Source organism: Scyliorhinus torazame, chromosome 9, assembly GCF_047496885.1.
Source record: "Scyliorhinus torazame isolate Kashiwa2021f chromosome 9, sScyTor2.1, whole genome shotgun sequence".
NCBI classification, from domain to species: Eukaryota; Metazoa; Chordata; class Chondrichthyes; order Carcharhiniformes; family Scyliorhinidae; genus Scyliorhinus; species Scyliorhinus torazame.
The window spans coordinates 213,201,238-213,216,480 of NC_092715.1; the positions used below are offsets into that span (position 1 = coordinate 213,201,238).

At 46.8% G+C, this 15,243-nt stretch overlaps 1 protein-coding gene across 1 annotated transcript in view; it reads left to right on the forward strand.

Moving 5' to 3' along the window:
- The first annotated feature begins 7,469 nt into the window (after positions 1-7,469).
- LOC140429721 (low-density lipoprotein receptor-related protein 2-like) overlaps positions 7,470-15,243 on the forward strand; it is a 31,395-nt gene continuing 23,621 nt past the window's right edge. The window contains exons 1-6 of the mRNA XM_072517053.1: positions 7,470-7,554; positions 7,779-7,892; positions 9,783-10,013; positions 10,945-11,067; positions 11,427-11,543; positions 13,671-13,871. Of these exons, the coding sequence (XP_072373154.1) occupies positions 7,470-7,554; positions 7,779-7,892; positions 9,783-10,013; positions 10,945-11,067; positions 11,427-11,543; positions 13,671-13,871 (871 nt within the window). The remainder of the gene's footprint in view (positions 7,555-7,778; positions 7,893-9,782; positions 10,014-10,944; positions 11,068-11,426; positions 11,544-13,670; positions 13,872-15,243) is intronic.

Sequence of the window (15,243 nt, forward strand, 5' to 3'; positions counted from 1 at the left end):
TTTTATAACCGGTGTTTGTATGTTATAGTCTGAGTTATGGAGGTCCTAATTATCTTAAATAAATTATTTATTTGTAAATTTACCATTGTTGTAGTCTCACCTTTCTTTCACTGTCCACTCTGGTTGAGTCACAATAATTGCCAGAACATAATTCCGAAGTCGAGGACCCAAAAGGAATCCAAGGACTTCGAACACGCTCACTCAAGAGAGGCTACTGGTTCGGGATAAGCAGTGGTCCCTCTTTCTCTCTCTCTTGTGAAGTTGCACTGTTGGGGCACTTCTGGCTGACATTTCACCATCAACAGGCGAGAGACTCACACAGGCGTAGGTGGCAGTCAAGCTAACTGGCGTAGCACAAGGACAAACCCACTGGTTCAGCATAAACAGTGAGACTTGTTCCCTCTCTCTTGTGAAGCTGCCCCTGTGCGACACTTACGGGTTCTGGTTTCAACACCTGTCGGAGAGAGACACCCGAAGTTATCTGTGACACCCAATACCAGCCTGTTGTGGAGTAAAGAAAACCTTTTACAAAATGGTGTCCACGGCAGGACTACAGTGGGCTGGAATTTGTGACTCGATGCACAATCAATTACGACGAGATGAGAGTAGAGAGTAATCGAGGCTTTATTAAGCAGAGATGTGTTGCCTCCTGCAGCTGTTACCGAAGTGGCAGCAGCTCGGTGAGCACACACATTTATACTCCGCCTACTGGGTGGAGCCAGCAGGCAGGGGTCTACCCCCGTACCTGTAATACAGGAGCCTTACCGTATTACCTCTAATACACATATTATACAAACAGTGGTGACTATCACATTTATCACTGTTAAAAAAAGGAGTCCAGCGGGGGGGCGGTGGAAAAATTATTTACAGGTATGTGAGAATTTTTAAAGTATACAGTTTAGTGGGAGTTTACAAATTTAGCCGGTCGGGTGTCTTGATCCTCCGCTGTGAGCGCCGCAGTCCCAGTGGTGATGCAGGCGCCGGCTTGGTCGCCTGTGACTCCGGGAGCGTGTAGTCCTCATCTTCATCCCTGGTGGAACCAATGGGAGGACAGGGAGGACGGAGGCTGTAGTGAGGTGCGCTGGGGGGTGGATGGGTGGCGCAGGGGCAATCGGAGGGGCGGGGGGAACCAGCTGGTGACAGGTCCCTGAGGGAGACTGTGTCTTGGTGGCCGTCGGGGTACGCCACGTCGGCGTACTGCGGGTTCGCATGCAGCAGCTGTACCCGCACGTGCTTGCGGAGGAGGACGGGTCCTGGAGCTGCCAGCCACGTTGGGAGTGAAACCCCGGAGGTGGACTTCCTAGGGAAGGCAAGGAGACGTTCATGGGGGGGTTTCATTAGTCGCAGTGCAAAATAGCGATCGGATGGAGTATTCATTGACCACGTTCAGGAAGTACGTGTTTCGGTCAGAGGAGGGGAGGGGCCCCTTGAAGTCCATGCTGAGGCGTTGAAAGGGACGGGAGGCCTTCACCAGGTGCGCACGGTCTGGCTGGTAGAAGTGCGGTTTGCACTCCGCGCAGACCTGGCAGTCTCTGGTGACCGCCCTGACCTCCGCAATGGAGTAGGGTAGGTTGCGGGCCTTTATGAAGTGAAAGAACCGGGTGACCCCTGGGTGACAGAGATCATCGTGTAGGGCCTGGAGTTGGTCCACTTGCGCGCTGGCATCGGGATAGGGCATCGGGGGTCTCGTTGAGCTTACCGGGCCGATACAAAATCTCGGAATTGTAGGTAGAGAGCTCGATCCTCCACCTTAAGATTTTATCATTTTTGATTTTGCCCCGCTGTGTATTATTGAACATGAAGGCTACCGTTGGTCAGTGAGGAAAGTGAATCTCCTGCCGGCCAGGTAATGCCTCCAATGCCGCACAGCTTCTACGATGGCTTGGGCCTCCTTTTCGACAGAGGACTGCCGAATTTTGGAGGCATGGAGGGTGCAGGAAAAGAATGCCATGGGTCTGCCTGCCTGGTTGAGGGTGGCGGCCTGATGCATCGCTCTCGACCTGAAAGGGGAGGGTCTCGTCGACCGCGTGCATCACGGCCTTGGCAATGTCAGCCTTGATACGGTTGAAGGCCTGGTGGGCCTCAGCCGTCAGGGGGAAAACTGTGGAGTGGATGAGTGGGCGGGCCTTGTCCGCATAGTTAGGGACTCACTGGGCATAATAGGAGGAGAACCCCAGGCATCGTTTGAGGGCCTTGGGGCAGTGGGGGAGGGGGAGTTCCATGAGGGGGCGCATGTGGTCGGGGTCGGGCCCTCGAACTCCATTTTTGCACAACATAGCCAAGGATGGCTAAGCGGTTGGTGCTGAACATGCACTTCTCCTTGTTATACATGAGGTTCAGGAGTTTGGCGGTGTGGAGAAATTTGAAATGGTTAGCGTTGTGGTCCAGCTGGTCGTGGCCGCAGATGGTGATGTTATCTAGGTACGGGAAGGTGGCCCGCAGTCCGTACCGGACAACCATTCTGTCCATCTCCCGTTGCAAGACCGAGACCCCATTAGTGGCGCCGAAAGGAACCCTAAGGAAGTGGTAAAGACGGCCGTCTGCTTCGAACGCAGTGTATTGGCGGTCCACCTTGCGGATGGGGAGCTGGTGGTAGGCAGATTTCAGGTCCACTGTTGAGAAGACCCGGTATTGTGCAATCTGATTGACCATATCAGATATGCGTGGGAGGGGGTACGCGTCGAGCTGCGTGTACCGATTGATGGTCTGACTGTAGTCAATGACCATCCTGTGTTTCTCCCCAGTCTTTACAACTACCACTTGGGCTCTCCAGGGGCTGTTGCTGGCCTCAATGATGTCTTCCCGCAGTAGCCACCTGATGAAGGTCCTGTCCTGGGCACTGTACCATCTGCTCCTGGTGGCGACGGGTTTGCAAACCGGGGTGAGGTTTGCAAACAGGGAAGGTGGGTCGACCTTAAGGGTCGTGAGGCCGCATACGGTGAGGGGTGGTAAGGGTCCGCCGAGTTTTAGAGTTAGACTTTGGAGGTTGCACTGGAAGTCCAGGCCGAGTAGAAAGGCAGTGCAGAGGTTGGGGAGGATGTAGGGCTGGAAGTTGCTGAACTCTATGCCCTGGACAGTGAGCGTGGCGATGCAGTACCCCTGGATTTCCACGGATGTAGGATCCGGAGGCCAGGGAGATTCTCTGGGTAACGGGGTGTACCGCGAGGGAGCAGCGCCTTACCATAGAGGGGTGGATAAAGCTCTCCATGCTCCCGGAGTCGAGAAGGCACGGTGTCTTGTGGCCATCAACTTTCACCATGCTCGTCGCGATTGCGAGGCTTGGGGTTGGCTGGGGGCGGCCGCTGGTGGGGCCCACGATGTCCATGAGTGGGGCGCCGTGCGGTCGGGGAGTACGATTGTACATTACGGGAGGCTACCATTAGTGAGGTCGCGAGTGGCTTGGTCACCGCGAGGTCGAGCGTACCCCCTTTTAAGAGGCGCTGGCGGATGTACGCCGACCCCATGCCCATAACGAAAGCGTCCCTGATTAAGAGTTCAGTATGTTTAACGGCTGAAACTGGCTGGCAATTGCAGTTCCTCGCCAGGATGTGCAGGGCATGCCCGAAATCGTCCAATGACTCACAAGGAGTTGTTGCCGTGTGGACAGGAGGTGCCTGGCGTAGAGTTTGTTGATTGGCCGGATGTAGTTCCCTTTCAGAAGCGCCATGGCCTCAGTGTAGTTGGGCGCATACTGGATAAGGGGAAAAATATCGGAGCTCACCCGTGAGTACAGGATCTGGAGTTTCTGTGCTTCTGAGGGTTGTTCTGTCGCTGATCCGAGGTAGCCTTCGAAGCAAGCTAGCCAATGGTCGAAGGCCGACGTGGCATTGTCTGTTTGAGGGTGCAGCTGTAGGCGATCTGGCTTGATGCATAGTTCCATCGCTGTAACATCTCTGCTTAATAAATTGATGCACTATCAATTACGACGAGACGAGAGTAGAGAGTAATTGAGGCTTTATTAAGCAGAGATGTGATGCCTCCTACAGCTGCTGCCGAAATGGCAGCAGCTCAGTGAGCACACACATTTATACTCCGCCTACTGGGCGGAGCCAGCAGGCAGGGGTTTACCCCCGTACCTGTAGTACAGGAGCCTTACCGTATTACCTCTAATACACGTATTATACAAACAGTGGTGACTACCACATGACTTACCAGATGGGGTGAGAGAAAGGTTTAAAATGGAAGAGAGGATTTTCTCTTACCTATTCAAGAAAATTAACCTCATGAAACTGTGGGTATTAGCGCCCACTGGAGCTGAACAGCCAGCAGTGGCTGCAGCTGAGTGGACAGAGAGCAAGAGCCACAATAAAAGTCAAGAAAAGGTAGTTGGTTAGGGTGCCTATCGCAGCAGGTAGCAAAAATTGAGAGAAAAATTAATAAGCTGGAGAGCCAGCTTAGGAATCTGAAGGGGATGCTGAAGCCAGGGCTAGGAATGAAGAGAGGCTCCATGAGGAGTTAGCTGAAGCCAGGCAGTTTATTCAGCATTAAATGAGTCGAACAGAAAGACTCAGTAATATCTCCAATGCCAGGTAACTGAGGCAAAGGAGAGGGAGAGGAATTTCCAGGAATTCCACTCACGGGGTATCCAAAGGTACAAGGAGCTGGAGGGGCGTTTAAAGACACAACAGGCAGCTTACAGAGTAGCATGTAGTGAGCTGGGTGGTAGCAAACACAGACCTTGTCAGCTGAGGATCAAAAAGCTGGAAGAGGCTCTGTCCGAGGCAAAGGGATGGATCTGCCTGATCGGGCTGGGAGGGGCCCCAGGAGATGAAGGATTTCAGACAGCAGATGATAATCTGCACCAGTAAGGTGTCCGGGTCAGCAGGTGGGGTTCGGAGTGTCCAGGGAAGGACAGGTCCAAGGAGGTCAGGAGAGCACCCTCAGTTGTTGGCATCTCCACTATGTGTAACACGCCCGGAGGTGGGGTTACCGATCATGGTAGAGGAGCTGGAGTTAGGAGAACAAGGGGGGGGGGGCAACAGCCCCACGTGGGACAGATGTGCCCAGTGAGGGAGCACAAGTATAGTTCCCCAGTGGGATAGGTAGATAGGGGACCACTGGAGAACAATATCATAATTCCCCATGGGACACACACCCTACGGGAAATAGTGACCCACATACCAAAGTTAACCGGAACAGGGGACCCCCTCCATACACTTTGTGGAGGCGCAGCAGGCAGCTGACATACATGATTGCGATGAAAGGGGTATGCTACTGATGATGAGCCTGGATGCTTGTCTCTGTAAAGCAGTGACCTCGCAGGAAGGGGGAAGACCTGTGACAGTTGCGGCAGCACAGGCTGCTGTTTTAGAGGCTATGGGGCTCAACCAGGGTAGCCCATTTGTAAGGGTGTGGGAGACAAAGCAGCAGGTAGGAGAGTCCCCAGACATGTTCGCAGACCGACTATGGACGATTTATGAGAGAGCTTGCGGAGCTGCCCTTGACAGGAATAAATTAGAGGAGAGGACAGCCCACTGCCTGAAAACACTAGTGGCCAACTGGTTACCCAGAATTAGAGTCAAGGCGGAAAATTGGTTGGACCCCCAAGACCCTAATCCTAAGGAGAATGAGGTGATCAGGAAGCTCACCCCAGCATACCGCAATGGAGAAGTAGAAGGGGAAAGGCCCCCCAGGGGAAAGGTACATGAAATTGCACCAGCACCCCCTGGGAGAAGGGAATGGAAACAGGAGGGCAGCTGAGTCCCTGATAAAAAGCCACTATGCTATGGGTGTGGGAATCCTGGTCACTACAAGAGAGGCTGCAGGAGCTCGAACAAGCAGGTTGAGGAGAAGGCTCCTGGAGTAATAACCTCAACTCCACCGACAAGGGAACCAGGTTGGGGATGTTTTCAATGAAAGATTTGATGTCCTTCATACAAGCTAAAACCACAGAACCCGGACAGGTAGCTATGGCAGCAGGCCAGAGCACATCAGTGACCATATCCCCGAGACCGTTAAGACTGCCCTCGAAACAGCCCACTTATCTGTGCCCACTAGAATATGACCCATGCGGACAACCTTGGGTCCGGATGGAGGTACAAGATGTAGGAGGGAGTTACTTGCTGGATACAGGTGCCTCCAGTACCATAGTCCACACGGACAATCACCGAGCATTCCCTCTATCCAGCCTCGCCGACTTCACAGGAAACGAGAAGACTGGGTTTTTCTATGTCCCACTGTCCATCCAATTAGGAGCACTCCAAACTCAGTAGAAGTGTGTCCTGATAGTTGGGAGCAGGCAGGGAAGGGAATACTAGATGCGGATTTTATAGTGGCTCATCAGGTCTTGGTGGACCTGAGAAACCACTGTCTGTGGGGTACAATAGGTGAGAGGGCAGAGAGAGAGGTGATGATCATAGAAGGGGTGCCAGGAAGGGGGGGCACTGTGTACTGTGAAACCAAATGAGTGTTATAACCTGGAGGCTTTGGTTAAAAACACCCGGCAGAGTATCGGGCATTTGTGCAGCAAAGCCTTGCAGCATTTGCAACCCACAAGCATGACTGTGGGAGAGTCACAGGCCCAGAAGTCAGAATAGATGGGGATTTAAAAGGACAATCCCACTGGTTAGGTATAAACAGTGAGACTTGTTCCCTCTCTCTTGTGAAGCTGTCGCAGTGCAACACTTCCGGATTGTGGTTTCAACACCTGCAGGAGCGAGACACCCGCAGTTATCTGTGATACCCATAACCAGTCTGTTGTGGAGTAAAGGAAACTAGGGGCGTTTCACAGTAACTTCATTTGAAACCTACTTGTGACAATAAGCGATTTTCATTTTCATTTCATTTTACACTAGGGGAGACTCGAAGAGGCCAAAGCAGTCGCACCCCGTGAGAGTGACCTAAGACATAAATGGAAAATATACCATAAAGAAAAATTTAAAAGATCCAAATAATATAATGGTCAATAAACATAGTTGTGATGCAATTATCCATAACTCTGATGGCATCATACAAGCAATTTCACATATGTTGTATTTATATGTGGCGTGGTTAACACTACAAAGCATAATTCAAAAAATAAATAGGGTGTAATTATGTATGGTTGCCATATGCTCACAAGTTTAAGTGAATAGTATTCAGTTGATCATATATGGCATTATTCAGTTCTGCATCTTGTGATGAATTCTTGTGATGTAGCTACCCTGCCACATGACCGTGACATCAATTGGCGATGTATTTCAATTTAACTAATTAGAAATCGCCCCCGAACTAGTTAAACTTTAAGTGGAAGAGCAACATCCTCAACATTTTTAGCGGAAAGACCAGTGAAATCAACTGGTCGCCAATCCACAAAGACTAAAATTAACGGATGACTAACTAAATGGTGTTAATAGATTTCCACTTTGCCAATATGGCGAATAGCGGGGGGTTGGGTCGAATGAGTGAGCCTATATGAAGGGTGTTTCGAGACTAACCTTTATAACTTTCTTTCAATACGTTCAGTGGTGGCTTGGGTCAGCTAAACAAAAATGGACTGGCTTATTTTAAAGTGGCTGCTCCTGGGGATATTTACAAACTCATTGATTCTTTCTGAAGCGAATATTAATATCGCGGGTAAGTAAGTTTATTGACCAAAATGCAGGTGAATCTAAACTGTCTCAGGTATTCCGGGTAGGTGAACCTGGGATAGGGTAATAGTATAGTTTACACTTTCTGGCCGGGTTTTGATTTGATCTAGTAGTTACGGTTTCTCGTTCATGTTCAAAGAGACATCCGTTAGTTGAGATATTGAAATGTGCGCACGTTTATAGCTTGTGATTGTTATACCTCTCCTGTAGGTGTGGACAGATGTCGATTATTTGACCAGGCCTCCTGTGGACATAGCTGTGTCCCACTTTCTTGGCTCTGTGATGGAGATGAAGATTGCCCTGGTGGTGTTGATGAACGATGTGGTAAGTTGAATTTGAAGCTTTGACATAATTTCACTGCACCTTGTAAAAGAATCGTGCATAAGAGGTCAGCGGGGACCTCCTACAAATTTGCCCTGTCTAATCCTGTTCGAATTTTGAATGTTCCTGTGGTTGGGAGTCCAGAACTAGGTCATAGTTTGAGGATAAGGGGTAAACCTTCTAGGACTGAGGTGAGTGATTTCTTCAACCACAGTGGTTGAATCTGTAAAACTCACTACCACCAGAAAGTAGCTAGGGCTATGAGGGAGGGGGGAGGGGTAGGACCAGGGTATTGAACCTGATCAACCATGGTGATGAATAGTGGAACAAGCTTAAAGGGCTGAATGGCCTCGTGCTTATTTTCTAAGTGTCAGGGGATGTATGCTGTGGTGGCCTAATGGTGATGAGGTGTGACTAAGAGCACTTTTTTTTTTAATGAAGGAGTGGAACAGTCTAGAGGCTTCTGAAACAACTAAAAATGCAGCCAGAGTAAACTCAATAGAGGGAATAGAATTCTGGGAGGAATAGTAATCCTGCTAAGACTTGTGCTCCTGATGGAGTAGTGAAAGTGTGATTGTGCTAGAAAATCTCAAAATTTGCAGATAACACTAGTGTACAAATACTGGAGGATTCAATTGGATTATCAGGAGGCTGTGGGCTAATCGTGTAATAAATGGTTTTGGGTGCAGGGTGGCTAGAGCTTCCACTTGGGCCTAATTATGAAATTGTTAATGTTCAGGTCAAGTTTAGACTTGGGAGGCCAACTTGCATAATTATATTCATGAATCTGAAATATTCATTGTGTAATCAATGGTATTCACTGCAGGGCGGTTATAGTTTTCACTTGGGCCTTTGTTAATGTTCAGTTCCAAGTTGAGACTTGCTGGAAGCCAACTTGCATAATTATATTTGATATTCATGAATCTGAAATATTCTTGAGGGAATTTGGTCCAGCAGAAAAGTGAGTATCAAAAGTGACTCGTGCCAGTACTTCAGAGTGATCTGATTTTTAAAATGGCAATTTTTGCAGAATCGGCCTCCTTTTGACTATCACAAATAGATGGGACTCTATTAAGGATGCAAAATTTTAATAGTAATTAATAACCTAGCAATTTCCCAGGGAATAGATGTGACTCCATGAGGATGCAAAGTTTTAATGAGGATTAATAACATGACTCAGCAATTTCTCAGGGAATGGGCAAAAGACTGAATGGTAGAAGTTAAATTAATTGTTGCAAAGTATTCTAAAAGTGGTGAGTGCTTCTACCATCCTGAGCAACCATAATAACTGAGTGAGCTTTTGCAGTAAATGGCCTTAGCATAATTTAAAAATTATTTGATTCATTCATCATTTCTCATTGTACTAAAAATAAAATGGGAGGTGTAGTGTACTGACCCAAGTTTGGGTCTGATAACTACAGTGGTGATCATAGAAGAATCCGACTCTCTACAATGCCGAATGAGGCCAATTGGCCCATGAAGTCTGTGTTGACCCTCTGAAAGAATGCCCAATCCCGGTGACCCCCACATAGCTGTTTGGACACTAGTGGGCAATTTAGCATGGTCAATCCACCTAAGCTGCACATTGTTGGCCTGTGGGAGGAAATGTGTGCAGGCAATTGGGGGGAGGGGGAGAAATGGATAAGTTCCCCAGTCACCCTAAAGTTGGATTTGAACCCAGGTTCCTGGTGCTGAGGCAGCACTGCCATGATGCCCAGCCACTTACAATCAAGCTTACGCAGTAGAAAATTCATTAAACCAGGATAAGCTTTGCTTTGAGTTGTACAAGGTAACAAATGGAGAATGGAGATGCTATCAAACTTGTTTCCTTCTGACATGTGGTTTCTGACATGTGGTTTTGAAGATTATTAACTTTTGAAACATCTATCCTAGAGTACTCCAAATGTGATGAAGGAAAAATCCAGTGTTCTGATGGCACATACTGCATTGATGAATGGAATTTGTGTGATGGGAAGGTGGACTGTAGTGATGGTTCAGATGAAGTCAACTGCTTAAACAAGACCTGTCTTGGAGTGCAATGCAGGAACCAAAGATGTATCTTGAAAACTGCAAAGTGCAATGGTGTTGATGAATGTGGTGACAACTCGGATGAGGAATTGTGTGGTGAGCTCTGGCTGGAATTGAATATCATGGGTCTAAATGAAGCTATGATGTGGAGATGCTGGCTTTGGACTGGGGTGAGCACAGTACGAAGTCTTACAACACCAGGTTAAAGTCCAACAGGTTTGTTTCAATGTCACTAGCTTTCGGAGCGCTGCTCCTTCCTCTGGTGAATCTGAGGAAGGAGCAGCGCTCCGAAAGCTAGTGACATCGAAACAAACCTGTTGGACTTTAACCTGGTGTTGTAAGACTTCGTACTAAATGAAGCTGGGTCAGGTTGCTCTTGTTTCTATTCCATTGGAGATGACATTGGTCTGAGGAAACCTGGTTAAATTGACATTGATGTAAAATGCAGTCAGATCTTTCCATCCAGATTATGAATCATTCATGAGAGGCCAGGATTCAATGCCCATCTCCAATTGTCAAGGGAGGTAGCAGGTTCAGAAAGCTTTATTGGCTTCTAGGATCCCTGAACCGGAATAGACAATGCTGTTTGTACAAGCTGACTGTCTCCATGCTTGGGCCTGCACACAGCTGTGTAACACCAACTTAGTGCAGGTCATGGATAGCACTGTACTCCAGTCCCACATTCTGCCAGATCATTAGACCATGCTTCCTTGTGTCTTTAGCTAGAGTTTACTTTCCTTCTGGCATTTTCTTCCATTACTAACTTTTCTCCATCAACCACTGAATAATAGCAAAGCAATTCGGTCTCCTATGGCCAGGGGTCATCTACAGCAGCTCAAACTAGTGTTTTTAAAGTCTGTTTCCATTTTAAACCTTTGGTTTTCTATAGTATTCAAATGTTCTGCACTCATTGGAGATGTAGTCCTGTACACATTTAGATTTGGAAATCAAAATACAATGATTTTGCCAAACTACATAAATCCACATTTTAACATTGGACTAAGTTGTAATCTATTCTTGGTTGCAGAAGCTGAGCATGAAGGAACATGTGCAGAATATCGGTGCAGCAACAAATGCCTATCTGAGCATGAAATATGTGATGGGATACCCGATTGTATTGATGGGACTGATGAACCTGAATCATGTGGTGGTAAAGATTGGACTTGGCATAACTTTTTTTTTTTTTCCTGGCAACTATCTCTTAATGCTGAACTCTTTCGGGCCTCCTGTTCAATAGATTTTCTCAATTTAATTTGTGCCTTCTCCATGATGAATTGTGGACATCTCCTGATGCCTTTTGCATCTCTAGCTCCATTTGTGGAGTTGCATCCATCTCTCTTATGGCTTTCAGTCTAAAGGGGAATTGTATATGGGACTGTTCTCCATGTAAATGTGACACTTTATCTGCTATGTGCAGATCAAATGGTTAACCACCCAATGGTGGTTTTGCAAGATGTCTAAATTCGTAGTTGTGCAAAAATAGTCTTGACTTAATATCCTGTTTTTTAGGTAAATGTTGGGACAATAATGGGGGCTGCAGCATCTTGTGTGAAGAAACTATTTGGGGTGCACATTGTGCTTGCCCAGCTGGCATGATTTTACAATCTGATGGCAAACACTGTTTTGGTAAGTAATCAACAGTTGGAGGTTTAGAGATGCGTCTCCTGTATACAAGTGTTGCTAAAATTAATGGATATACTAGGCATGCGATTCTCCGGCTGCATTGCAAAGCTTCCCCTCTACTTTCTGGCAGCCTCATGGGATACAACCAAGTTCGGAGGTGTCAGAATTGGCACTCCATCCAAAAGGGATCGGACCAGATGGTGCTCACTAAAGTAGGTCGTAAACATAGTTCAGGCCTCCCTTGATACCGGGCTCCCCAGGGGTACCTATCCATGTTGGTCCACAAGGGCGTGGCACTGCTGAGGGGGGGGGCCATGCCTGTTTGGGGTGGGGATGTGGGGGGGGAGGGGGTGGCTAAAGAGGGAGGGACTCCATAATTGGGGTGTTCTCACTTGGGGTTATGGGGTACTTAGTGTTGTGGGAGACCACGCTCACATCGGGGCACCCTTTCAAAATGGCTCCCCAGTGCTGAAATATGGGCTAAATGAGGGAGAACCCCCCCTGGTCCAAGTGTCATTAGATAGCAGTGGGGAAACTCACTGAGGAACCTGCCTGCTCAAGTTTGTGCTTTATGTTGGCCCATCTTTTCTGTCTACAAATGTGGCCCACGCTCTATTTTGGCATCTACACTTCATATGGATGGTCTTATTGGCTGCATAAAGATGGCAACTTTTCATAAGTTCCTACATCTCTCCTGTTTGTAAAGCCTAATGTATCCTGTATAATGTACACTAACCTCTGGCAGATTTTTATTCTGCTTTTAGTCCCATTCTAATATAGTGAAGTATTGGTTCCAGATGGTATTAAATGGTGCAAATTTTTTGTATAGAGAACCTACTGAAGGCTGCATTTACTAAGCACCACTGGGATACTGTATTCCTTTCCCTTCCTCTGCCACCTGCCAGCATAGATGGATGCACGTTGATGTTGAATAGCATAGGCAAGGTCCCCTTCATGAATACAGTGTCACACAATCATAACTGGGCATTCAGTTGTGCCTCTTGATATTTGAGAATATGGTTCCGGGTTTTAAATCTCTCAGTGGGTGTCACTGCAAGGTGAACATTTATTGCTTCTCCGTTCAATGAAGAATCAAAACAATGAACCAGATGGGCTATGGTTAGGTCAGTGTAGGATTTGGGCTGCAGTTTGGTACATGTCTAAGTAGGTTTCCCAAAAGTAGCTAGCCAACTTAATTGAGTTACTTGTATTGCTGTGATTGGCAATGGTTTCAGTCTGACATGCCGGGAGTGTAGATAACTCCTGGACCTTTGAACATTCCGCTCAATCTGATTTTTATATTTTCATGGAGTAATAGTGCAAAAAAATTAATGCAAATAATGCTCCTGGCAATTTAGTGGAATTTCCTGGGGAACACCACTTAAGAATGGAAATGAAGGAAGCAGTGTTTTGCCTCATCGTGCATTTAAAACTGTCCAAGGCAAGATCTTGATGTCCAGGCATGCTGAACCATTCTGGTCTGACCTTGTCTAACATGACGACAAGGCACATGTTCCCTTTTGCACAACCTGCATTCCCCACCCACTCCTTCCTCTTCTGCCCACACTCTCCCACAGTTGCCAATGTGCTACAATTCCTCTTTCTGCCTCCCACACATTTTGCCAATGTGCTACAATTCAGTCCCTCATTGAGCTTTTAAACATTGACAAGCTAGACTTGATTTGAAGCCCAAAGTATCTCTTTCCATGATACTGTGGCATAAAAAGCCTGCCCCTCACATGGTTAATCTGCAGTATTTGTACCTCCATGTCATTCTAATAGCAAATGTGAGCTTGTATAATCCTTTCACAGTTCCAAAAATCGTTTGATTTTATGGTCCCCCAGGCTTTTTTCAGTATAAATCACTTCCCTGGAAATTTAGAGGTTTTATGTTGATTATAGGTGTTGGGCAGAATTAACATTGAATCTGCATTTCTGACTTGTTTAGGCTTAACAATCATTCCTTTTGCAGTGTGCATGTTTGAAGATTAATATTCCTAATGCTTCATGCACCCCACCTCCACAATATATAAATGGGTAGGAAGATGGCACTTGCAGCAGAGAACTAATAGTAACAAACTTGATTTGTGTGATATTGGCACCCACAACAAAATGCTTTTTATTTTGCAGAAGGCACCACTTCAATTTTGACAGCAGGATCTCAAAGTCTAGGAATACTGGATTTGAACAGCAGGAGTCATCTCTCAATTGGAGTTGCTGAAAATGTTGTGGCTATTGCATATGACCAGGCAAAGTCCATCTTTTACTGGGTGGATGTGAAGGGGATTATATTTTCATTAGCTGAGAATTCCAGCTCCCCAATTTACACAGGTGTTTTTTTTTTTACTTCAATATATTGCAAGAATGAGTATGCATCTTGATGGCAATGTACCTTTTTATAGTTCACTCGTAGGACTTTGTCTCCATCCTGTGGAATCATTGCACAAGTTTCAATTGGCTTATTAGGCTGGAGTAGCTTGTATCACAAGCCTCCTACAAATTTTCAATTAAACCTACAAATTTTCAATTAAACCTTAAATGTTATGAATATTGGTATATCTACCGAATTAAGCAATGATTAGCTGTTGGTTCATTTAGTTTTGGTTGTTGTACTGAGGCTTTTCAAAAACTTGACCGACACCAGCTGAACTTGGCAACCTTTTCCAGTCATCCTTGAAGATGGGAGAAGAGGCAAAAATAGACATTGGACCACTGGACAATGTGGCTAGAGAAGTAATAGGAAACCAAGAAATGGCAGATGAACTGAGTAGTTACTTTGCATCAGTCTTCATGGTGGAAGACACCAGTGGGATGCCAGAGCTCCAGGGGCAGAGGAGTGCAGGGACCATTGCTGGGGAAAAGGTTTGAAGGTGGATAAATCACCTGGACTGGATGGACTACACCCCTGGGTGCTAAAGGAGATAGTTCAGGAGATTGTGGAGCATTGGTATCTTTCAGGAATCACTGAAGGCAGGAAGGGACTCTTTTGAGGACTGGAAAGTGGCTAATGTAACACCACTGTTTAAGTAGGGAGGGAAGTGGGTAATGTAACCCCCCCCCCCCCCTGTTTAATAAGGAAGGGAGGCAGAAGATGGGAAATTATAGGCCAGTTAGCATGACTTTGTGGGAAGATTTTGGAGTCCATTATTAAAGATGAGATTGTGGAGTACTTGGGAAGTGCATGCTAAAATAGGACTGAGTCAGCACTGCTTTGTCAAGGGGTGGTCATGTCTGACAAATCTGTTAGTTGTTTTGAGTAAGTAGCAAGGAATTTAGACAAAGGAGAACCAGTGGATGATTTATTTGGATTTCCAGAACGCCTTTGGCAAGGTGCACATAGGAGACTGAGAGCCCATGGTGTTACAGGCAAGATCCTGAACAAGTAGGCCCTTTGGCTCAATATAATAATGGTGGATCCTCCATTTCATTGCCATATTCCTGCTTTCTCCCCATACCTTGATGCCATCTGTATCCTGAGACTGTTCCCTGGTTCTAGGTTTCCCAACCAGGGAAACATCTGTACAGCCCTGTTAGAATTAATGTTTCAATCAGATCTCCTAAATTCCAGTGAAATCAGGCCCAGTCGAACCATCTCCCAGGATAGCCCAGCCAACCCTTGGTGAACCTGCATGGCAAGTCTATCCGTTAGCAAGACCAAACTGCATACAATACTTCTAGTGTGGCAAGGCTCTGTAGCTGCAGT